This window comes from Mesocricetus auratus, unplaced genomic scaffold (genome assembly GCF_017639785.1).
Source record: "Mesocricetus auratus isolate SY011 unplaced genomic scaffold, BCM_Maur_2.0 Super-Scaffold_100013, whole genome shotgun sequence".
NCBI lineage: Eukaryota > Metazoa > Chordata > Mammalia > Rodentia > Cricetidae > Mesocricetus > Mesocricetus auratus.
In genome coordinates, this window is record NW_024429196.1 from 17,654,036 (window position 1) to 17,676,496 (window position 22,461).

The 22,461-nt window shown below is 37.5% G+C and overlaps 1 protein-coding gene across 1 annotated transcript in view; it reads right to left on the bottom strand.

The window, feature by feature from the left end:
* Positions 1-22,461, bottom strand: part of Malrd1 (MAM and LDL receptor class A domain containing 1) — a 637,041-nt gene that overhangs the window by 159,141 nt on the left and 455,439 nt on the right. The window contains exon 31 of the mRNA XM_040755448.1: positions 4,878-5,039. Within this exon, the coding sequence (XP_040611382.1) occupies positions 4,878-5,039 (162 nt within the window). The remainder of the gene's footprint in view (positions 1-4,877; positions 5,040-22,461) is intronic.

The window sequence follows — 22,461 nt, forward strand, 5'->3', positions numbered from 1 at the left end:
CAGCCTCATGCGTCCTCTCTTTCTGAGATCACATGATGACCCCCTGCTCTTGACTTCATTTCCCAGAATCCTCCTCAACTCCTAGTCCCATCTATCTTTTCCCTATTGGTCAACAGTACTTTATTCATCAACCAAAGGACAACATATACACAGAAGGACTTCGCCCATCACTTGGCATTTATGGTCTATTTTCCCTTTACTATCTGATTAGCCACATGTTGGCAGAGCATTTCCTGAGTGGTACATCACATATTCCAAGTTCTAGAATGAGGTCTGGAAAGGTGAGTTTCAACAAATATTTATCAAATAAGTGAATGAATGATTAAACAAAAAGTTGCAACATGCCAATGGATATAATTTTTTCAGAGTTATCATCTGTGGATACTTTTCTATTTAGTCAGTATTTCAAAATTGGATAGAAACATCACTTCAGCCATACATGCCTACATTTTTCACATCTCATCCATTAACATTTGAAAACTCACTAGGATATATTTTGCTATTATTTATCTTGTGTGTCTGCTTCTACCTTAGGTATACCTCCTTTGTGTTTTCTGAATATTCAGTTTTTATTACATATCAAATATCATATCCAATTTTTGAGAACAAATTTTTTGTAGTATGCCTTTGTAAATTGAATTTTGGCCTAACTTATTTAAAATATTACACTGTGCACTCAGCTTTTTAAAATTTTATTTAACTTGAAGGAAAACATTATAGCAACTCTTTTTATGCTTGGATTCTCCATGAAATCAACTGTTATAAATTAAGCTCCACAAATAGATTTAACATTAAATTATGTCCTTCTTTCTCCTTTGTAGCCCTTCAATGACCCTGACTCAGAACAAAGCATGTATGAGAGAAATACAGTACCTACATCTAAGAAGTCCATTGGAGTCAACAACTTTGAAAGCAAAGGATGACCTTGTAAAACTCTTTCAAAGATTGATTAAGACAAAGTTTCCCATACTACTTAATCTGCTGCTCAAAAGGGAGGATGGTTGTTAGGGAATCTAGGTCATGTTGGTTAAAAGATGCTAGGAATCATTTGGCTTTTTTTTCCCCTGAGGCATTGCCAAAATTTAAACTTTTTAAACATGTATTTTTTTCTTTTATTGAAAATAGATTGTTTTCCATGCAAATATTCTGAATAGGATCTTTCCACCCCCACTCTTTTCAATTCTTCCCTATCTCCACTTCCATCCAATCCACAGCCCTTTGGTCTCTTGTTAGAAACCAAATAAATATCTAAGGAACAACAATAAAATAAGATAATCAAAACAAAAGAAATCAGAATCTGACAAAACTATCAAACATCTTTAATTGTACTGAGTGTGCCAAGGTCTCTCACTCTTTACATATTGTCTGTTCGTGGGTCTCTGTATTTGTTCCCATCTGATATAGGAGGAAGTTTCCCTTATGAGGGATAAGCGAGGTACTGACCTGTCAGTAGAGCAGAATCTTGTTAGTAGTCATTGTACTGCTCTGTTCCTTTAATAGAACAGTAGCATTTTTCCTACATTGTTCTTAGCCTATCTAGTCTTAGGTTCTTGGCCACTCTATTTGCATTGGATCTGGTTCTTTTTTTTTTTTTTTTTTTTTTTTTTTTGGTTTTTCGAGACAGGGTTTCTCTGTGGCTTTGGAGGCTGTCCTGGAACTCACTTTGTAGACCAGGCTGGCCTCGAACTCCTGAGATCCGCCTGCCTCTGCCTCCCGAGTGCTGGGATTAAAGGCGTGCGCCACCAACGCCCGGCTTGGATCTGGTTCTTAAGTCAAACTGAGTGGGTCTTACCTCAAATCTGATACTGGTGGGTTACTCCCAAACTACAAGAATCACACAGAAAACAAACAGATTGTACAAGAAAATAAGTTCCCCAAATTGCATAATAATAAAGAAACTGCAAAGGAAAAAGACCATATAGCATATAAAGGTACACCTATAAGAATTGCATCTGACATTTCAGTGGATACTCTATTTAGATGACCTAGGCCTGAACTCACAGAGATTCATCAGCCTCTGCCCCACAAGCACTGGAATCATTAGTATGTGCCACTACAACCAATATAAAATAATTTGAAAGTCTAATACATTAAGGACAATGTAAATATCTGTAAATGGTGGCTCATACTATATGTTAATTACTTTTCATATTGCTATAACAAGAATACATGATAAAAGCAACTTAAGAAATAGTCCAATTTAGATCAGTGTTTAAGAAAAAACTTAATCATAGTGGAGAAATCATGGTATCTGGTCACATCATGTTAGGAAGCAGAGAGATGAATGGTGGAGCTCAGCCCATTTTTTCCTGTTTGGTCCCACACCCCATTGGATGGTATCACCCACATTCAGGGTGTGTCTTATTTACTCCGGTAAAATTTCTGGAAACACTTTTAAATGTTTGCATGGTGATTATTAATCCAACTAAGTTGACAATGAAAATTAGACACCCAAACCTTGGGAAACAGAGCAGAAGAGGTGCCAAGAGTTTGAAAATGATATAAGCTACATAGAAAGTTCTATGTTAGTCTGGAGATCAGTGTGCTGAACCAAGAAAGAAATCAAGATGAAAACAATTTAAAAGGTGGTATATAAAAACACAAGCTTATCAAAGGTTGTACCAGGACTTACCAGGGTACTAGGATTAAAGGAAAAACTGTCCTTTCTCCTGCTTACTGATACTAAAAAATTCAAGTAGTATATTTCTTATTGATATAATATTTATACAATGAAAATTGAGGAAATGAAATATTCCTTACCTTACTGAAGGATCTGGTCTGTTTTGTTCTATTCAGACTGCCAATTGGCATGAGACTACATTATTGCAGGAAATCTCATTAATTCAGAATTCAAAATTTTAAATGTCAACATACGCCTATAACATCTCATGTTAACAAATGAAATGAACCACATTAAATATATCAGGCTACTTCTTAACCTTTAAAAACAATACATTTTATAGGCAAATATATATATATACCTAAAACAATAGTTAAAGAAATGGAGGCCATGAATATGAGAGAACAGGAATGTGAGTTACATAGGAAGGACTGGAGGAAGAAAGGAGAAGGGGGAGAAGTTGTATTTTTAAATTATAATAAAAGATTCTAAGTGTTTTTCAGCAAGGATCGCTAGTTTTTAATATTTAACAATTCATCATGTCTTTAGAACCGAAATGTATAGTAAAGCGTTTGGTGCTGTCACTGAAGATTTTTCACAATTTAACCTTTCTATTATTTTCCTTTTTTGTATTTATTTTTTGCTTGTTTTTACATCCCAACCATAGTTTCCCCTCTGTCCTCTCCTCAAAGCTCCTCTCAGCACCTCCCCTCTTGTGTAGTTTTATCACTTTACACCCCCTAATTTTATTGAGAAATGTGATTCTGTTGGGAGTTAAATTAGATGTCTGCCAAATGAAGAACAGATTTAAAAATGTGGAACATTTACACAATGGAGTATTACTCGGCTATTAAGAAATGACATTATGAAATTTGCAGGCAAATTAATGGAACTAGAAAAATTATTCAGAGCAAGGTAATCCAGACCCAGAAATACATACTTATAAGTGGATATTAGCTGTTAAGTAAAGTCTAATCACCCTACAATCCACATTCCTACAAAGGCTAAGTAATAAGGAGGGCTCTGGGGGGACAGATGGAACTTTCTGTGGAGGGGAAATAGAATATATTTTGCAGGTGGACTGGATTGCCTATGAATGGCAACAGGAGGGATCTAGTGGGGGAGGAAGGAACAAAGGAAGAGATGATTGAAATTAACTGGATGTGGAAATCTGGTACAGTGGAAACTTTCTGGAACCTGTGGCATGTGTGACCTTAACAAGGACTCTTAGTAGTGGGGGATACAGAGTCTGAACTGGTCATCTTCTGTAACAAGGCAAAGCTTACAAGGGTGGGACTTAGACATCAACTCAACCCCATCCAAGAAAGGGAGTCCATTCCCAACACTGCCTTGATAGGAATTGGAAGCTGGATGGCCTGTAGACCTATGGTAAAACCAAACATTACTGCATCCCTGCAAAAAGGGTAAGTGAAACCATTCCTAATGATATTCTGCTATACTTACATATTGGTATCTAGCCCAGGCATGATCAGAGGAGCTTCATTCAGCACCTGATGGTAGTAGATGCACAGACTCATAGTTAAATATCAAATGGAACCCACAGAAGATGGGGAGGAAGGATTGTAGTAACCAAAAATTACCAGGAGAACACAGCCCACATGTCAACTAAGCAGGGCTCCTAAAGGCTCACAGAGAGTGAAGCTAATATCAAGGAGACTGCATGGGTTTATGTTAGGTACTCTGAATGTTGAGTTGTTTAGCTTGAGGTTTTTGTGGAATCCTAATAGAGGGAGTTGGGGTGTCCCTGACTCTTTTGCTTTCTCTTAGGATTCTTTTCTTCCAACTGTGTTGCTTTGCCCAGCCTTGATATGAGGGTTTGTGCCTATTCTTATTGTTACTTGAGATGCTAAGTTTAGTTGATAGCTCTGGGAGGCTTGTTCTTTTCTGATGGGAAACAGAGGAGCAGTGGACCTGGGGAAGAGAACTGGGGAGGAGCTAGGAAGAGTGGAGGGAGGGGAGTCTGCAGGCAGGATATATTATGTAAAAAAAAGAAAAAAAAGCAAAAAGAGAAAACAATGGTTAAAAGGTGTCTTTTCTTTATCTTTCTCTTTGCCTCTTTTTTCTTTCTAAATTAAGAAAACAAGTCATGGGCTTCCTTGTGACAGTGACAACTAAGTCTGTTTATAATTTCAGTAATTAAAAAATAGGGGACAATTCTTTCACTTAGCTTTCCAAGTTCAACCCTACAGGAACATTCACACCCTTTGCTAGGCTTCCCTATGGCTGTTAGATTTACCTGGTGTGTGATCAGAATCTTGGCTCAAGGCTTCTGTAGGAATTGTACTGCCAATAGCCCAATCCAGGTCATCTTCAGGATCTTGGATGAGACCACAGACTGCAGTCCATTCTTCTGATGTTGTTTCAAAATTGCAGCTTCCAGCTGTGCTTATGTAATATCCTAGTGAAAATGATATTAATATAAGTTTACAAAATGCCTACAGCTTGCCATCTTCTACTATATTTTTGATGATTCAAATCACTTTATAATTGGTTTATTTTTAATCTTGACATATTTTGGTGTGTGTGGGGGGGTGATGGGGAAGTCCTATGTATATGTCAATAAACACTGTTGGCCAATAGGGAAGCAAGATAGGTGGGACTAGGAGTCAAGGAAGACTCTGGGGAGGAGAAACACAGGGAGTCATCATGTAGCTGCCATAGGGGTAAGAAGTATGGACCCTTTTCTCCGGTAAGAGAAATACTTAGATTAACAATTATGGGGTAAATACTTAAGTCAGAGCTAGCCAGTAAGAAACAAGCAAGGCCAACAGCTTCATAATTAATACAGCGTCTTGTGTGTTATTTGGGGACTACAACGCAGCAGAGCCCAGGTGACTGGTGTGGAAAAACCAAAGCAGCTGGCAAGGAAAAAGCTTCTCTCTACAGGGGCGGGGGGGGGGAGGGAGATGTGTGTGTATTTGCATGGAGTGTGTGTGTGCTCTTGCTGTCGAGTATATGTAGAGGTCAGATGACCACCTCCGGTGTCAGTGCTGGTCTACCTTCTTTTCTGAGACAGCATCTAATTCTGTTGGCAGCTGCCTTTCCCAGGTTAGGGGGTTGGGAACTTCCAGGATTTGTTCTCGTGTGTCTGCCTAGCCTCTTGATGCTGGAACACTAGGAACACAGTGGCGCACCACTCTACCTGGATTGGCATAAGTTCTGGAAATTTTACATCAGGTCTTTCAGCTAAATGGCAAGTACTTTATCTACTGAACCATCTCTAAAATGTGTATATTTAAGTTATTTATATATGAATTATATACAACTGAAGTATACACACTAATTGGTGATGTCTCATTTATTCTGTAATGTTATTTCAAGAGATCTAGAAGCTACGTCAGCATGGTATTATTTACATGTTACATAATTATCTCGATTAAGTACTAACATTTACAGGTGACATATAAATCCATGCCTATGCCCAAACAATGTGTATAGCATTATGATAACTTGGACCATTCTGGATAAAGAACACACTCCAATTTCTAGATGCTCAGTGTATCCAGATTTGCTCTGGAGTTTGAACAACATAAGCTGTCAGAAGGCAAAAATGCTTACAAAAGAAAAGATATTTTGGCAAAGCAGTAGACCATGCTGGAAATAAACCATTCTGGATGTCATCTGAGCACATATCCAGGCTTGCTTCTAAGAAAAGAAAGCAGTTGTGTTCTAAAACCAGTGATTGGTAACTCATTCAAAATTAAATTAAGTTTTTTACAATTAGAGAAATTAATAGATGAGAAGTCCACTAGTCACTTGTGAAGTGTTCTAAAACAATGTCTCAGGCTTTCCAGACTTTCATCTGGTCTCCTTTTTGGTTCAGGAGTTAGTACATTTTTTACACTGTAAAATCTGTTATACAGACAGAATGGATTCTTCCGTTACTTAACAAGTATGCATCAACTGAGATATCCATCGGCACTTCCTTTCTTTTAATAGGATGGTTTCTGTTCCTTAAATTTCTTCTTGTCAATATCCTTTCTTTATAAAACATCAATCTTAGCTCATTAAAGCTTAATCAGCAAAGTTCTGTGTTAAATGGATACCAAAGACAGAACACATAGAACTAATGCTCTTTTACACTGTATTGAGTTCCTAAGAGAATTTCTATAAACAATTATTTTAATTCTTTAAGAATCTTTTCATTTTATTCTTAGAACCAAGAATTTTAATCATTCCTTTCTTCTTCTAACTCACTTGAATGACTACATAATCTATTTGTCTTATGTGTTTAGCTATTGACTACTTCTTATGCATGTAACACTAGCATTCTATAATACAGAAAAGTCTAAATTATGCAAAGATGTAATAAACTCATCAATACCAGCATTTAGTCAATATGCCATCAAACATTCAAAACGTTATTGCATATATCCAGGACTGCTGTTAGACTTTCACGCATGGGTTCTGTGCTGTTTGTATTTCCATGTACCTCATTCCCTGACCCGTAAACCTAATGCTTTTTTTCTATTGCCTTAACTCTAAGATAACCTTGTTCCTTCTGGCTCAGCCTACCTGCCATAGGACCCCTTCAACGTTAAAGACACACATTTGACTAGGATATATTTTCTTTTTTTATAACATTTCTTTTTAATTTTTAATAAATTTTATTTAAATTAGAAACAATATTTTTTAAAGATTTATTTATTTATTATGAATACAACATCCTGCCTCCATGTATGCCTGCACACCAGAAGAGGGTACCAGATCTCATTATGGATGGTTGTAAGCCACCATGTGGTTGCTGGGAATTGAACTCAGGACCTCTGGAAGAGCAGTTGGTGCTCTTAACCTCTGAGCCATCTCTCCAGCCCCAATTAGAAACAATCTTAATATACATATCAGTCCCAGTTCCCTCTCCCTCCCATCCTCTCATGACCCCCACCAGCCTCCCATCCACTCCCCAGGAAGGATGAGGCCTCTCATGAGGGATTATTAAAATCTGTTAAGTCATTTGTGGCAGGGCCTAGGCCCTCCTCTGTGTATCTAGGCTAAGAGAGTATCACTCCATGGGGAATGGGCTCCCGAAGTCCATTCAAAGAATGGATACAGAAAATGTGGTACATTTACACAATGGAGTACTACTCAACAAAAACAAACAAACAAACCAAAAAATAATGGAATCTTGAAATTGATGCTCCTCAAATGAAGAGTAGGATATACTTTCTTACCTGTTATTTTCTCCATCTTATAACAGGTGATCTTTTTGTGTTCTAAAGTGAATCTCTGCCTTTTATCCAGATTCCTCATCATAGCTTTATTCATCCTGTACACCTCCTATCCTTTAAACTCACACATTTCCTTGTCTTTTAGTGTCACATCCCTGACCATTTCTTTATCATACCCCCACTAATCTTCCACTTTCATTTTAAAAGCCATGTACTTATTTAGGTTTTTCACTGTATAGCCTTATTTGTTTTTCCCAAATACTTTTATGTAGGTGTCCTACAAATAATCACAAATACAAACTAAAATATTCAAACATTTCTGGGACATACACAATCATCACTTCCAAACCATTTCAATGTTTTCTCCCAGTATGTCCTCTGTGAGATTTCCATGTAACATGAATCTTATCTCTTTTTGTAAAGCTCAAATATCCAAAGTCACTATTGCTTCTGTGTCCTTATTATCCTTATTTATATACCTGGCATGTCACTGCTACATGGGTATTTTCCCGGTGAGAAGCTGTGCATTCCCTTGTTTAAAGTTTCATGACAGGTACACTGGTTCCAGCCCATAGTTTATTTGTAGAGACTGTCTTTCACATAGGCTTCACCCTACCCACCTTATAAACTTGAGCCACATTAATCATTCTTAACACTGTTCTTGTGTTATTTTCACTTGGTTAAAATAGTTCATTTTTTCCACACAGTGTGAAAAGACTCGTACAAATCCTAGCTTTGAATATGATAACCTTTACTTGGATGAAAAAACTTTTAGGATGAATCTGTCTCATCTTAGCAATTGTCTCAACCCCAACCATGTGTTAGAAGATCATCCCTCTAAAATAAACTGACTTTATAAAACATTTATGCTTAGACCTATATCGACATTTTTAAAAATACTTCACTAGCAGTTGGTTACTCTTTTCTTAACCATTCTTTCTGTGTCTTACTTATGATAGAAGTTTCCTTTATTTTTATTGTATGCGTATGTGTGTTTTGCCTGCATGTACCTCAGTGTACCACATGTGTAAGTAAGACAGAATATAATCAAATCAATCACTCTTTTTCATTAAAGGATGAGTATCAAACTGATGTAGACCTCCTCCCCAGGTAGCCATGATAACTAGTAAACTATGATGTGAACCTTTTAGTCCTTGTATTTGCTAGTTTAGGAATAGTTTGGAATGCAAATATAGCTGACAACATTTTCTACAAATAGTGCTGGTAAAACTGGATGGCTGGATGTATAAGAATCCATATTAATAACTCTGTATAAGTATCAACTCTAAATAGATCAAATATCTCAACTTAAAACCAGATACAATAAATCTGATAGACTAGAAAATGGGAACTCCTTGAACTCATTGGTACTGGAGACGACTTTCTAAACAGAACACCATTAGAACAGGCATTAAATAGAACCTCATGAAACTGAAAAGCTTTTGTAAGGTAAAGGACACCAGCATTCAGACAAAGCAGCAACCTATAGAATAGGAAAATAGTTTTATTAACTACACATTCAATATAGAGCTAATATCCAAAATGTATAAAGAATTCTAGGAACTAGATATCAAAACCAATATCCCAATTCAAATATGGGGTACAGATCTAAACACAGAACTGTCAACAGAAGAAACTCTAGTGGCTGAGAAGCACTTAAAGAAATGTTCAACATCCTCATCCATGAAAAATATGGCAATGAAGTGGCGGGGGACAGGAGGATGGGAGGTAGTGGGAACGGGGATTGGTATGTAAAGTGAGACAAGATTATTTTAAAATAATAAATGGTAAAAATACAATGGTAACTTTATACTTAAAAATAATTCCATATTTATATTTTACAGGTATGTTTTGTCCTTGTATATTTTACTAGTAGGAATACATGCTGACATACTTCGGGTATCACTGTCCTAGATACATGATTTCTCAAGCCTTTGCACAGGTTGCTCATGGATAAAAGCTGAAGTTGAAGGTGGTGAGAAATTCCTAGGTGGGCTTTCTAGTATTGGACAGAAGTTTTAAATCTATTATAAGGTGAATCCAAAGTGACTTGCTGCGTGGCTTCTGTCAAAATCCTCTCTATGCTGTTTGTATTGAGATGAGGTCAACATCCTTGCAATAACAACTGATCCCACTGTGCCACGGTGTCAGTTATGTGCTGGGGTACACAGATTTTTTTTTCTTCGAGACAGGGTTTCTCTGTATTGCTTTGGAGGCTGTCCTGGAACTCGCTCTGTAGACCAGGCTGGCCTCAAACTCACAGAGATCCGCCTGCCTCTGCTTCCCGAGTGCTGAGATTAAAGGCGTGCGCCACCAACGCCCTGCCACAGATCTTAACATACACATAACAATTACTTTTACAAAATCAGTAATGAGGTCAGACCAGTGGTTTCTTAGTTTCTCTTGTGAGTAACATTTGTGATGAGCACATGGCATCTGTCTGGTTCCTGTGGTGTGATCTCCATTTATTTGGTTTTGTGTCTTACAGTTTACCAGTGCAGCTTCTTTCTATATTAAAGACTGAATCTTGGGGGACTTTCTAAAGTGGGAAGCAGACATTTTATACTTTATTGTATCTTTAGCTGTGTTAAAGGAGTTGTTTATTTTATAACAAAAGTCACTCAGGCAGATATATGTTTAGGGTTGTGAGACCTTTGTCATTGTAGCAGGTGGTGGCCAAACACATGGTAAATTGAACCCAGGCCGGAGAGTTCAGAATGAGACTGTTAAGCTTCAAAATTTGGGAACATTCTGGAAAGGGAGGCAAGGACAAGAGGCTTTCCCCATGTGAACTTCTGGTGGCTATGGGGTCTATATCATGGTCATTTTTCTGCAAAGCCCAGGAATGTAATTGGAACCTGCAGGATATGAAGGGATGTATTGGTCTGTACACCTTTCTACCTGGCAAGACTCATTTGGGGTTTTTAAATATTAACCTTGTATATCTCCATCTTTCTATTATTATCCTTGAAAATATGTGCTTATTTTCATTTTCAGGATGGGGCTGCAATGTTCTGAAGCATTCCATAAGCAGCTAGTTCTGTAAGAAGACAACTGTTTATGGATGACATTGTTAAGCTAGACTTACTATTAAATATACAGCTACTAGTTCTTAGATTTAATCCTATATGACATAGAAATTAATAATTTCACGTGAATCTTTTTCCAAGCATCAAAACCCCAACTTAAGATAGTTTTAAACCACATCAATGAACTATGTGAATTAATATGAGTGGAATTTTCCGGTTTTAGGCAACTTCAGGTTAGGCTAGTGACAGGTAACCAGTCCTCCCTTTGGGCTATCCTTCCACCTTCTTCCTCATTCACACTTATAAGAGAGCCCCATTCTTTCTGGTGTCACACACTCACCATATAGAAAGAAGAAGGGCAAAGGAGAGAGGTATGTTTTTCTGGTCTGGACTTCTTCCTCATGAAGCATAATCCTTCCCCAACCTGTTATGATGGTTTCATCGACCTCTTTCAGCTTTGTAGAAGCTTGGATATGTCTTAGCTATTGTTGTCACAAATAAAATGAACATTGTATTTTGACTGAGTGGGAAGGAATGGATAGAAACCTGCTCAGTACTACCAGGATGGCTGAGGCTGAAATTTCTTCTCCAAGCATCTTTTATGCACCATGATTTTCCATTTCATGTGACATCAAATTCATCCTTGAATGCCCTATTTAAATTTCAGGTCTCCTGACCCAGGCTGTACTAATCCTCAGATCAAGAACCTCAGAACAAATAGCCTAGGAACCTAGGCAAAAACAAAATACTAGTGTTCTAAAACGGACAAATAAATGACCTAGCAATAAAATGGCCTCTGAGAACATTCTGCTATACTCATAGATCAGTGCCTTTCTCAGCCATCATCAGAGAAATGTCCTGCTATAACTGATGGGAACTCATATAGAGACCCATAGACAGACATACAGAGAAAGAGGTCTCAGAACACCCAGGGATAAATCAGATATTTTCTTCCCTGAGGGTTCATCGAACCCCACAGAAGAGGAGACAGAAAGAGTGGAATAGTCAGAGGCAATGGATGTCACTAACAAAACAAGGTCCTTTAAATGAGCATGATCAAAACACAGGTGAACATACAGAGACTGAGCCCACATGCATAGGCTCTCCACTGGTCCTTTCCGTGCATATTATGGCTTCCAGTTTCATGTTTTTTTAATGAAATTCATGAATAAATAAACCAGTGGGCCTCTATTTTGTGCTCCTTCACTTGGATTTTGTTTTCTTTCTCTTTGTTTTTCCCAATTCCAGTGTGTTAGTATTTGTTTTATATATCTTAAATTTTATTTATCCATTAGAAATCTATTTGTTTTCTAATAAGAAACAGGAAAAGAGCAGAATTGAATAAGAGAGGAGGTGGGGGAGGAACTAGGAATAGAGGAAGTGAAAACTGTAATCAGGATATATTATGTGAGGAAAAAAATAAATTTTTAGTAAAAAGAAAAAAATTTCAACTGAGGGCAAACATAGTGAAGCAGAATTTGCTCATATGACCACTCCCAGAATATTAAACCAGCTTATCATTAATTCCCACATGTTTATATTCAACACTGTTGTATTTAGTATGTTAACTTAATTCTTACAGACTTATATAGGATGGCACTATGTTTAAATTAATGTTCATTTAGATTTTACACAAATTAACCCAACTTTCTATTGTATACTGGTGATTCTTAAATTCTCTTCTCATGTCTTGTGGAGAAAAAAAATGTGGATTCACAAATGTTTTAGAGCATTCTTTTAGAACCTTATTGGAATTAACTCCTTACAAATAGTGTCAAAAATATTTTTGTTCATTAGAAGTGGTTATAAATAGTTCAGCCAATCAGTATTCAGTAAAAAAATTTAAATTTACATAAGAGAAATTCTTGGTGAATACAATTTATGTTATATCAATATCATAATACTACAGCATTCATAATTTGATCTGAAATTTATGAGAACTCTTTTCACTTTTTGCACTTTAATTTGAAATGAAAACAACAGCTTGAAATGAAAACAGGCTTGGTGGCACACACTTTTAATCCCAACACTTGGGAATCCAAGGCAGATAGACCCCTGTGTGTTCAAGGCCAGCCAGGTCTACAAAGTTCCAGGAAAGCCAGGGCTACACAGAGAAACTCTGGCTCAAAAAACAACATACACACACACACACACACACACACACACACACACACACACACACACACAAATATTAGCTAAACATTGAAAACATTATGATAGGTGAAATAAGCCAGCAATAGTAAGATACACTATACATGAACTACTTAAATGAGTCACACAGAACACACTACTTCACAGACAGTTAAAGAATTCTGGTTGTCATGAGCTGTGATTTTAAGCAGTTGCTATTCAATAGATAATTTGACAGTTTAACATTCTAGAGGTATATATTGGTGATAGTAGGACAACAACATACATATAATTAATTTCACTATACTCTATATTTAAAATGACTTAAATGAAAATTTTTCTGCTATGCTTATTTTACAAATGAATTTAAAATAATAAACACAACCAAAAGGATGAAGAGGGAAAAATGAGTACTGCAGAATCTTTGTCACTATTAGATCTCAGGAATGAAAATTATGCTGACTTCAACAAACCAAACACTACTGCTCCAAACAAAATGCATTTTTTTTTTTGGTTTTTCGAGACAGGGTTTCTTTGTATTGTTTTGGAGGCTGTTCTGGAACTCACTCTGTAGACCAGGCTGGCCTTGAACTCACAGAAATCCACCTGCCTCTGCCTCCCAAGTGCTGGGATTAAAGGTGTGCGCCACCAACACCCGGCTACAACATGCATTCTGATGATGTTTTGCTATACTCATAGATTAGTGCCTTATTCAGCCATTATCAAGAAGCTTCCTCCTGCAGCTGATGGCAACAAATATAGAGACTCACGGGCAGACCTTACACAGAGAGTGAGACCTTTGAACACACAGCTCTAAAAGAGATGTCTCATCAAATCCCTCCCTTCAACATTCAGAGGACCCCTCAGAAGATGAGGCAGAAGGAGTCAGGGAGACAGAGGAAATAGAGGACACCAGGAGAAAAGGACCCTCTAAATCATCTAAGCAAAATTCTTATGAACTCATAGAGACAGAAGCAGCAAGCACAGGGTCTTCACAGGTCTGCACCCATCTGCATATATACTGTAGCTTACAGTTTAGTACTGTTACTGGTCTCCTAAATGTGTAAATGAATGGGTCTCTGATCGTTGTGACTTCTCTTGGCATCTTTTGTTTTTCTGTTGGCTTATCTTATGTTTTTTTAAAGAGATTTTTTATTTAAATTAGAAACAAGCTTGCATCACAGGTCAATCACATTTCTCTCTCCTTCCTCACCTTCCCCCCACCAGGCCCTCCAGCCCCCCACGCAATTCTCACACCATTCCCCAGGGAGGGTGAGGCCCTCCATGGGGGAACTCCAGAGCCTTTCATTTCATTCAGGGCAGGGCTTAGGCCCTCCACAAAGAGTCCAGGCTGAGAGACAATGCCTCATTGTGGGATGGGCACCCAAATTCCATTTGTATGCCAGGGATACATACTGATCTACTATTCAAGGCCCAATAGATTGCCTAGCCTCCTCACTAACACTCACATTCAGGTGGTCTGGATCAGACCCATGCTGGCCTCCCAACCATCTGCCTGGGGTCCAAGAGCTCCCCCATTTTCAGATCAGCTGTTTCTGTGAGTTAAATCAGCCGAGTCTTGACCATTTTGCTCATCAGTACTTCCTCTCTGTCACTGGATTCCATGAGTTCAGGTCAGTGTTTAGAAGTGGGTGTCGACCTCTGCTTCCATCAGTCACTGAATGAAGTTTTTTTTCCCAGACTGTCTGGCAGTGGGATTGTAGATTGTCACTCCCCTGATCCAGGTCTAAAATCCATATGTGATTGAGTACATACCATGCTTGTCTTTTTGTAGCTGGGTTACCTCACTCAGGATAGTTCCTTCTAGTGACATTCATTTGCCTGCAAATTTCAAGATTCCACTGTTTTTTTCCCCCCACTAAATAGTACTCCATGGCACAATGTGCCACATGTTCTCTATCCACACTTCAGTTGAGGGGCATCTAGCTTGATTCCAGGTTCTGGCTATTACCAATAATGCTGCTATGAATATAGTGGAAGAGATGTCCTTGTATGAATGTGCATCTTTTGGATATACGCCTGATAGTGGAATTACTCATCTTGTAGTAGACTGATTGCCATTTTCCTGAGGAATCTCCAGACTGATTTCCAAAGTGGCTGTATAAACTGTCATTGGTGTTTTTGATTTTAGCCATTCCGACAGGAGTAAAATGGCATCTCAGAGTTGTTTTGACTTTCATTTCCCTGATGACTAGGGATATTGAACAATTTCTTAAGTGCCTCTGAACTATTTTAGAATCTTCTATTGAGAATTCTCTATTTAGTGCTGTAGACCACTTTTTAATTGGATCCTTTGGTGTTTTGGAGACTTGCTTCTTGAGTTCTTAGTAAATATTGGAGATCAGCCCTCTGTCAGATGTGGGGTTAGTGAATATCTTCTCCCAGTCTGTGGGCTGCCTTTTTTTCTTGTTGACTGTCCTTTGCCTTCTGTTTCCCAAGGGCCCATTTATTAATTGTCAATCTCAGTGTCTGTGCTACTGGAGTTATGTCCAGGAAGCAGTCTCCTGTACCAATTCATTCAAGGGTAACTCCCACTTTCTCTTCTAACAGGTTCAGTGTGGCTGAATTTATGTTGAGGTCTTTTATCCATTTGGACTTAAGTTTTGTGCATGGCAATACACATGGATCTATCTGAAGTCTTCTACATACAGTTATGCCAGCACCATTTGTTGAAGATGCTGTTTTTTTTTCCATTGTGTAATTTTAAATTCTTTGTCAATGATCAGGTGTTCATATGTGTATGGGTTAATATCAGGGTGTTCAATTCAATTCCATTGGTCTTCTTGTCTATTTTTGTGCCAATACCAATCTATTTTCAGGACTATAGCTCTATTAAAGAGCTTGAAGTCAGGGATGCTGATGCCTCTGGACGTTTCTTTGTTGAACAGGACTGTTTTGTCTATCCTCGGTCTTTTGTTTTTCCATATAAAATTTAGAATTGTTCTTTCAAGGTCTGTGAAGAATTGTGCTGGAATTTCAATGACAATTATGTTGAATCTATAGATTGCTTTTGGCAAGATAGCCATTTTTAGTATTTGAATTTACTTATCCAAGATAATGGGAGATCTTTCCATTTTCTGCCATCTTCTTTAATTTCTTTCTTTAAAGACTCAAAGTTCTAGTGATACAGTTAAATTTGCATTACCCCATGGTATTTTTTGTTGTTTGTGGCAATTGTAAAGGGTGATGTTTCTCTGATTTCTTTCTCAGCCCTTTTGTCATCTGTATATAGTAAGACTACTGATTTTCTTGATTTGATCTTGTATCCTGCCACTTTGCTCAAGGCATTTAAAAGTTGTAGGTGTTCCCTGATAGAGTTTTTTGTGTCACTTATGTAAATTATCATATCATCTGCAAATAGTGAAAGGTTGACCTCTTCCTTTCCAATTTGTATCCCTTTGATCTCCTTTCCTTGTCTTATTGCTCTAGATGGAACTTCAAGTAAAATATTGAAGAAGTATGGATAGAGTGGACAGCCTAGTCTTGTTCCTAATTTTAGAGGAATCACGTCGAGTTTCTGTTCATTTAGTTTGATGTTGGCTCTTGGTTAACTGTATATAACTTTTATTATGTTTAGGTGTGTTCTTGTTATTCTGGATCTCCCTGAGACCTTCATCATAAAGGGATGTTGGATTTTGTCAAAGTTTTTTTCGGGATCTAGTGAGATGATCTGTAAAGAGAAGCTTTTTCTTTGAGAGGAGCCTTCCCGCCAGCCTGGTTCTAGGGCCGTGAGAGGAGCCTTCCCACCAGCCTGTTTCTAGAGCCTCATCAGTCCCAAATAAACACAGAGGCTATATTCATTATGAAGCTGTTGGCCTTGCTTGTTTCTTACTGGCTAGCTCTGACTTCAGTAATTACCCCATAATTGTGAATCTAAGTATGTCTCTTACCGGAGAAGTTTCCGGGCTTCCTAACCCATGGCGTCACATCTCGACTCTCCTGTGTTTCTCCTTCCCAGAATCCTCCTGGACTCCTAGTCCCACCTATCTAGATTCCTATTGGCTCAACAGTGTTTTATTAACAAATGTACAGGACTTCCCCCATCATCTCCTCTTTTCTGTTTAAACAAAAAGAAAGGTCTTAAATTTAGCATAGTCAAATTATATATAACAGAACAATTATCAATTAAGAACACAGTTACAACATTTTGTCTATTAACATTTAGCAAGATTTAAAGAAAATATCATCCATCCCATCCTTGTGAGTCCAAAGTTCTACATGTAGCCTATCTTTTATCATAAGTAAGGAAAACTATAATTATAACTATCTATCTTCAACTCCATAAAAGACCACAGAAGGATAATATATAAACACTAGGATTGACAGAGACATCTTACTGCCTGGACAGTCACCCGAAGTTCCTCTGTAATGTTGGGGCATCCATCTTCAGCCCATAGGCCACAATGTATCCAGAAGACTTCTCAACAAAGCAGGAAATTTCAAAACTCTCCATCTGCATTGGCAGTCTGTCAGTCATTTCTCTGTGTCCTGAAGAAAGTCTCGTAGACTCTTCCATGAAGCAGGAACCCTGTAAGACTGAGTTCAGCAGTCACTTTCCTGTGGGTCCTGCATGTCCAGTTTATACAGCAACAGTCAAACAGTCTAGGCAAGAGCAGTTTCTTGCCCAAATGGCTAATCTTGCCATGTTGAAAGCAAACTCCTTAACAAGTTTCTTCAATGCCAATCTTCCTCTCAAACGTAATTGGTGCTGCCAGGAGCAGACATTTCTCATTGTTAAGAAAAACCCTAAACCATTTTAAATGCCATTTTCTGAAGGTCTTTGAAAGGTTTGAAGACTATCTATCTCAAATATATTTCTGTATATCTAGAAAACCTAACTTACCTAATTATAAATTCTATTATAAGTAACTATCTATAGTCTGTATTCAATTATGCATTACATTTTAAATGATCAGTATAAGCATAATACTTAAACAAGAGGAGAAATATACACATCACAAAATTGACCTTGAATTTGTATCAATAAATGAAAAACCATACCAACACAAAGTATTCATTTACATACCATAATCCCCTTTTTCCTTTAAAAAGAGACTGGTTGTGATCATTAACCAATTATAAACAATCCCATTTAAATGAAAACAAAGGTTTAAAAACAAGATGGGAATTAGGACGTCGCTCATTCCAAACTGCTTCATGCTGGAAGGGGGCCACGTGAATCTCGGCTTGTCGCTAGCAAAACACCTGAGAAAAATGCTGCTATCAAAAATCCGTGCTTCTCTCCGTTCTTCTGTTTCTGTTTCTAATATTCCTTTAAAGCTTTTGTTATTTTGCATGGAAATTCAAACCCACTTTGACACCATTCTGTAAAGAGAAGCTTTTCCTTGCTAGCCGCTTTGGTTTATCACCCGCCAGTCGCCTGGGCTCTGCCGCGTTATAGTCCCCAAATAACACACAAGATGCTGTATTAATTATGAAGCTGTTGGCCTTGCTTGTTTCTTACTGGCTAGCTCTGACTTCAGTAATTACCCCATAATTGTGAATCTAAGTATGTCTCTTACCGGAGAAGTTTCCAGGCTTCCTAACCCATGGCGTCACATCTCGACTCTCCTGTGTTTCTCCTTCTCAGAATCCTCCTGGACTCCTAGTCCCACCTATCTAGATTCCTATTGGCTCAACAGTGCTTTATTAACAAATGTACTGGACTTCCCCCATCAATGATCATTGATTTTTGTTTCTCAGCTTGTTTATATGGTGGATTACATTGATGGATTTTCATGTGCTGAACCATCCCTGCATCCCTGGGATGAAACCTACTTGATCATAGAGGATGTGTTCTTGGATCCAATTTGCCAGTATTTTATTGAGTATTTTTGCATCAAAGTTCATGGGGGATATGAGTCTGAAGTTCTCTTTCTTAGTTGTGTCTTTGTGTGGCTTGGGTATCAAGGTTATTGAAGCCTCATAAAAAAGAGTTTGACAAAGACCCTTTTATTTCTATTGAGTGGAAAACTTTAAGGAGAATTGGAATTAGCTGTTCTTTGAATTTCTGGTAGAATTCTACACTGAAACTATGTGGTCCTGGGCTTTTTTTGGTTGGGAGACCTTTGATGACTGCTTCTATTTCCTTAGTGGTTATAGGCCTATTTAAATTGCTTATCTGTTCTTGATTTAATTTTGGCAAGTGATATGTATTCAGATCATTGTCAATTTTCTTTAAATTTTTGAATTTTGTGGAGTACAGGTTTTCAATGTATGACCTGATGATTCTCTGGATTTCCTCATTGATTATAGGGTGCAGCCTTTCTGCCAGCCTGGCTCCAGAGCCGCGTCAGTCCCAAATGAACACACAGGAGGCTGTACTAATTATGAAGCTGTTGGCTGTTCACTTGGTTTCTTACTGGCTATCTTTGACTTAAGTATTTACCCCATAATTGTTAATCTAAGTATTCTCTTACCAGAGAAAGGGGTCTGGACCTCTTATTTCTATGGCGGTTACACCATGACTGCCTGTGTCTCTCTTTCCCAGAATCCTCCTCAAAACCTAGTCCTACCTATCTCACTTCCCTATTGGCCAGCAGTGCTTTATTGACATATACACAGGACTTCCCATCATCTCCTCTTTTCTGTCTAAATAAAAAGAAACGTTTTGACTTTAACATAATCAAGTTATATATAACAGAACAGTTATCAAGTAAAAACATAGTTACAATATTTGCCTGTTAACATTGAGTAAGATTTAAAGAAAGTATCCTATCTGTGTGAGTCTAAATTCTGATATATAGCTTATCTTTTATCTAAGCTAACTAAACAAAACTATGATTATAACTATCTGTCTTCAACTCCATCAAAGACCACAGAAGGATAATATATAAACACTAGAATTGACAGAGACATCTTAAGCTACCTGAACAGTCATCGGAAGTTCCTCCGTAACGTTGGGGCATCCATCTTCAGCCCATAGGCCACAGTGTGTCTGGAAGACTTCTCAGCAAAGCAGGAAATTTCAAGCTGTTCATCTGCATTGGCAGTCTGTCAGTCATTTTTCTGTGTCCTGTAGAAAGTCTGGTAGACTCTTCCATGAAGCAGGAACCCTGAAGGACTGTTTGAGTTCAGCAGTCACTTTCCTGTGGGTCCTGCATGTCTAATTTATACAGCAACAGTCAAAAAGTCTAGGCAAGAGCATTTATTGCCCAAATGGCTAATCTTGCCATGTTGAAACCAAACTCCATAATGAGTTTCTTCAATGCCCAGATGGCTTTGATGCCTCTCAGATGTAATTGATGTGCCAAGAGCAGACATTTCTCATTGTCAAGAAAAACCCTAAACCATTTTAAATGCCATTTTCTGAAGGTCTTTGAAAGGTTTGAAGACTGTCTATCTATCTCAAATATATAGATAGATATATAGATATTTCTGTATATTTAGAAAACCTAAATTACCTAACTATAAGTTCTGGCTATTATAAGTAACTATCTATAGTCTGTATTAAATTATGCATTACATTGTAAAAGATCAGTATAAGCACAATACTTAATCAATAGGAGAAATATACATATTACAAAACTGACCTTGAATTTGAATCAATAAATGAAAAATTATACCCATACAAAGAATTTATTCCATACCCCTTTTACCAATAAAAAGAGATGGGTTATGATCATTAACCAATTATAAGCAACCCCATTTAAATGAAAACTAAGATTTATAAACAATATGGGAATTTGGACGTTGCTCATTTCAAACTGCTTCCTGCTGGATGGGGGCACTCTTCATAGCATGGCGATCATGACAAAACACAGAAACCTGTATAAGTCCTTATTTTTGGGGTCTGTAAAGCTGCCTCATCTTAGCTGTTTTAGATGTTGAATCACTTGGGCCACTGCTTCCGGGGGTCTTGGTTCATCAAACCACATAAGCCTGGAAGGAATCCACAGCTTTCCATTTTTTGTAGAAACATAAACAAAAACTCTTTTCCCAAGTAACTGGTCCTTATATTTAAAGTTAGAAGTCAAAGCCTTTTTGAAATATATAAGGTAGATTAATTCAGCAGCTTTTATAATCAAATATACTTTAGCAGCTTTCCTTTCTTTAGCAAAGAAAAACCCTGAAAAAACACAGTAGCATACAGTATCCAGACTCTTTATATATTTTCCATCTTTACATGGCTTATTTATTTATCTATTATTATTACTCTATTTCTTTTACTTGTATTCATTATTTATTTATTTATTTCTCTGAGACAGGGCTTCTCTGGAAATACGCCTGCCTCTGCCTGTGGAGCAAATCCTACCAGTTTGTGCCACCACAGCTGGCTTCTCTATTTATTTACCACTATGCCATTTCTTTTTCTCTCAAAATACTATGTATATTTTTAAACACACTGCAAACCTTTAGAGGTTTTTCTTCCTCTGAATCTGACTTTACTGTAAATCTTTATGTTTTTCTGGGCCACATGTCTTATCTGCTAAAAACCATAGCTTTTTAAACTGCAGCTTTTCCAAGATGGTGGGTATAAGTTTTACTTCAGCTTATCACCTCAGTCTATGCTGACATCCAGTAAAAGCTGTGGGCTTGGAGATTTGGTCACTGCCTCTTCCAGCTGTATGTACACACCTTTCAATCGTTAGCAGAGTCTCTTAAAAGAACCTTGCTGGGTTGTTTTTTTTTTTAATTATGCTGAGTCAAGAAGACTCCTTTAGTGAGTCACATAAGTCTCTGCTTCACTGTAGCAAACAGAGTCCACCGAGAAAAATGCTGCTATCAAGAAGCTTTGCTTCTCTCTGTTCTTTTGTTTCTAAAATTTCTTTTAAGCTCTTGACATTCCACATGGAAATTCAATCCCACATGCTGACACCAAGTGTTGGCTGTTATATCCCCTTTTTATTTCTGATTTTGTTAACTTGCATGTATACACTGTGTAATTTGGTAAGTTTGGATAAAGGTTTGTCTATCTTGTTGATTTTATCAAAGAACCCAGTCTTCATTACATTGATTCTTTGTATTGTTTTCCTAGTTTCTACTTTATTGATTTCAGACCTCAATTTGATTATTTCCTGCCATCTACTCCTTCAGGTTGAGTTTACTTCTTTGTGTCCTAGAGCTTTCAGTTGTGCTGTTAATTCTCTAGTGTGACTATTCTCCAGTTTCTTCATGTGGACACTTAGTGCTATGAACTTTCCTCTTAGTACTGCTTTCACAGTGTCCCACAAGTTTGGGTATGTTGTGTTTTCATTCTCATTGAATTCTAGGAAGTCTTTTGTTTCTTTTTTTCTTATTTGACCCAGGAATAGTGCAATTGAGCATTATTCAATTTCCATGTGTTTGTAGGGCTTCTGCGATTTGTGTTGTTGTGGCATTCTAACTTTAATGCATGGTGGTCTGATACCATACATGGAGTTATTCCAATTTTTTTTACCTGTTGAGGTTTGATATGTTGCTGAGCATGTGGTCATTTTTTGAGAAGTCTCCATGTGTCACTGAGAAGAAGGTATATTCTTTTGTGTTTGGA